At 38.7% G+C, this 2,092-nt stretch overlaps 1 protein-coding gene across 1 annotated transcript; it reads right to left on the reverse strand.

The window, feature by feature from the left end:
• Positions 1-1,443: 1,443 nt before the first annotated feature.
• On the reverse strand, positions 1,444-1,848 carry LOC116643643 (ATP synthase-coupling factor 6, mitochondrial-like). Its single transcript, XM_032422539.1, has one exon. It carries the CDS (start codon positions 1,843-1,845, stop codon positions 1,519-1,521), a length of 327 nt encoding a protein of 108 aa, XP_032278430.1. The 5' UTR covers positions 1,846-1,848; the 3' UTR covers positions 1,444-1,518.
• Between the last annotated feature and the right edge of the window lie 244 nt (positions 1,849-2,092).

The raw sequence follows: 2,092 nt of genomic DNA on the forward strand, positions 1-2,092 counted from the left end.
TCTGAAAAGATTTTTTTCAATACTTTTTTCTTTATATGTTTTTGGTTTTTTATCCAATCTAAAATCATACATTGCATTCAGTGGTCATGTCTCTTTAAACTCCTTTAGTCTTCATGAAATTGATTTATTTGAAGATTCCAGGCCAGTTGTTTTGTAGGTTATCTCCAAACCTTAATGGTTACATACATGGCCAAACATTTTGGATTAGAAAACTCTACGGGTGATGTATAATTCCCATGGTCTCCTTAAGGAGGCACATAGTTCCTGTCTGTCCCATTATCAGGGATGCTAACTTTGAATACTGTCTCGTAGTTGGTATTTACCAGATTTCTCCACTGTAAAGGTACTCTTTTCATTTCTAATTAGGTGAACTCTGGAGTGATAGTTTGAGATTATGTATGTAACCTATCCTTCCATAGCTTTTCATGTGATGCTTTCAGGACCCACTGATGATGCTTGGCCAAATAAATTCTTACATCGATGATGTTATATTGTTAGCTACTGTTTCAATCCCCTATTTTCCATATCAGTATAAATTCATGGATTTTTTTCTTTAATCCAAGTGTTATAACTCTCTACCATGGTTGTTTTTTTTATCCTTTATAAACTTGATTTTTCTTATTGACATGAAATTCACGTACAATAATATATTAGTTTCAGGTATACAACATAAAGCTTTGATATATGAAGATATTGTGAAATGATCGCCACAGTAAGTGTAGTTAATATCCAACCCTACCCATAGTTATAATTCTTTTTCTTGTGATGACTTTTAAGTTGTTTTTTGATGATCAAATTGTTTCACATTCGGCCAGTGAGAGTTTCTTCAACCTGGGTACTAGGCCATTTTGACGGGTCTTTGAGATGCCCTTGGATTTCTAACATAAGATTTCTAGGCTTGTCATTTTCCTGCCACATTTCCACTGGACCATTACTAGTGTTAGCAGAGAATAGAAGTGAGAAGCCACGGTCTGGATTTTAGAAATCCTCATGGTTACTGAGGTACAGTTAATTTTAATTGAATTTTATGAAAGACAAATGTACAGAAGTGAAAATTCCTTTTGGAGGAGGACTAATGAGTTATGTAATTTTTGAAAGCTTTTTTAGTTTCCTTTTCATTTTAATGACTGCAAGCTGGTTTGATATTCTTGGGTGTCTTGCTCTAAGAACTTTGAGTTCTTTCCTTTTCCTATCTGAATGCCTGAAGAAATCATTCTTTATTCTCAATTTTCAGTAATATAGGTAGGATTTATTTTAGTGATGAAGGTTTATCAGATTTTCTTGTAACATGATATGCGCTTTCTGCTTTTTAAAAAATTTTACATTGTATCTATGAATGTATCTTTTTTAAAGAGAGCACCTGTAGGTGAGGGGGTTGTGGGCGGGGGGGGGGGGGGGGGGGGGGGGGGGGGGGAAAGGGAGAATCTTTTTTTTTTTTGCTGAGAAATGTATGTTTATTCTGATACAGTTGTACAACTAATCTAGGACAAATTACCAAATAAATTTTACATTCTTTCTTCAGGACTGGGGTTTTTCGATGACTTCAAATCTAGGATCTTCAAATTTGAAGCCCGGGAACGTATTCATGTCTGCTTTACCATACATTTGCTTAAGCTTAAAAAGCTCCCTCTCTAGGTCTTGCTGGTGCTCTGGGCCAGTATCAGCGGGTCCTCCAGATGCCTGTCGCTTAGTTCTGTATTCTCTAATCTTGTCCACGAAGAGTTTCTGTACAGGATCCAGTTCCTTATTAAATGCCACTGCTCTAACACCAATGTTCCTCCCCAAATGAACTGAGACTGCAGACCGAATGAGAGAGGAGAACCTGAACAGCCTCTGAAGAATCATGGTGATTCCGTTACTTGCACTCACTCCCGAGCTGCCACAGCCTCCGCGGCCGCCACCGTTCTACTTCCGGCCCTGGCTCCGCCCCGGAAAGAGAATCTTAAGCAGGCTCCATGTTCAATGCAGAGCCCAATGTGGGGCTTGATCTCAAGACCCTCAGATCATGACCTGAGCCAAAATCAAGGGTCGGATGCTTAACCAGCTAAGACACCTGGGTGCCCCTCCACCTTTTTCTAAAGTAGGCTCCATG

The sequence above is a fragment of the Phoca vitulina genome, unplaced genomic scaffold (assembly GCF_004348235.1).
Source record: "Phoca vitulina isolate PV1807 unplaced genomic scaffold, GSC_HSeal_1.0 scaffold27, whole genome shotgun sequence".
NCBI lineage: Eukaryota > Metazoa > Chordata > Mammalia > Carnivora > Phocidae > Phoca > Phoca vitulina.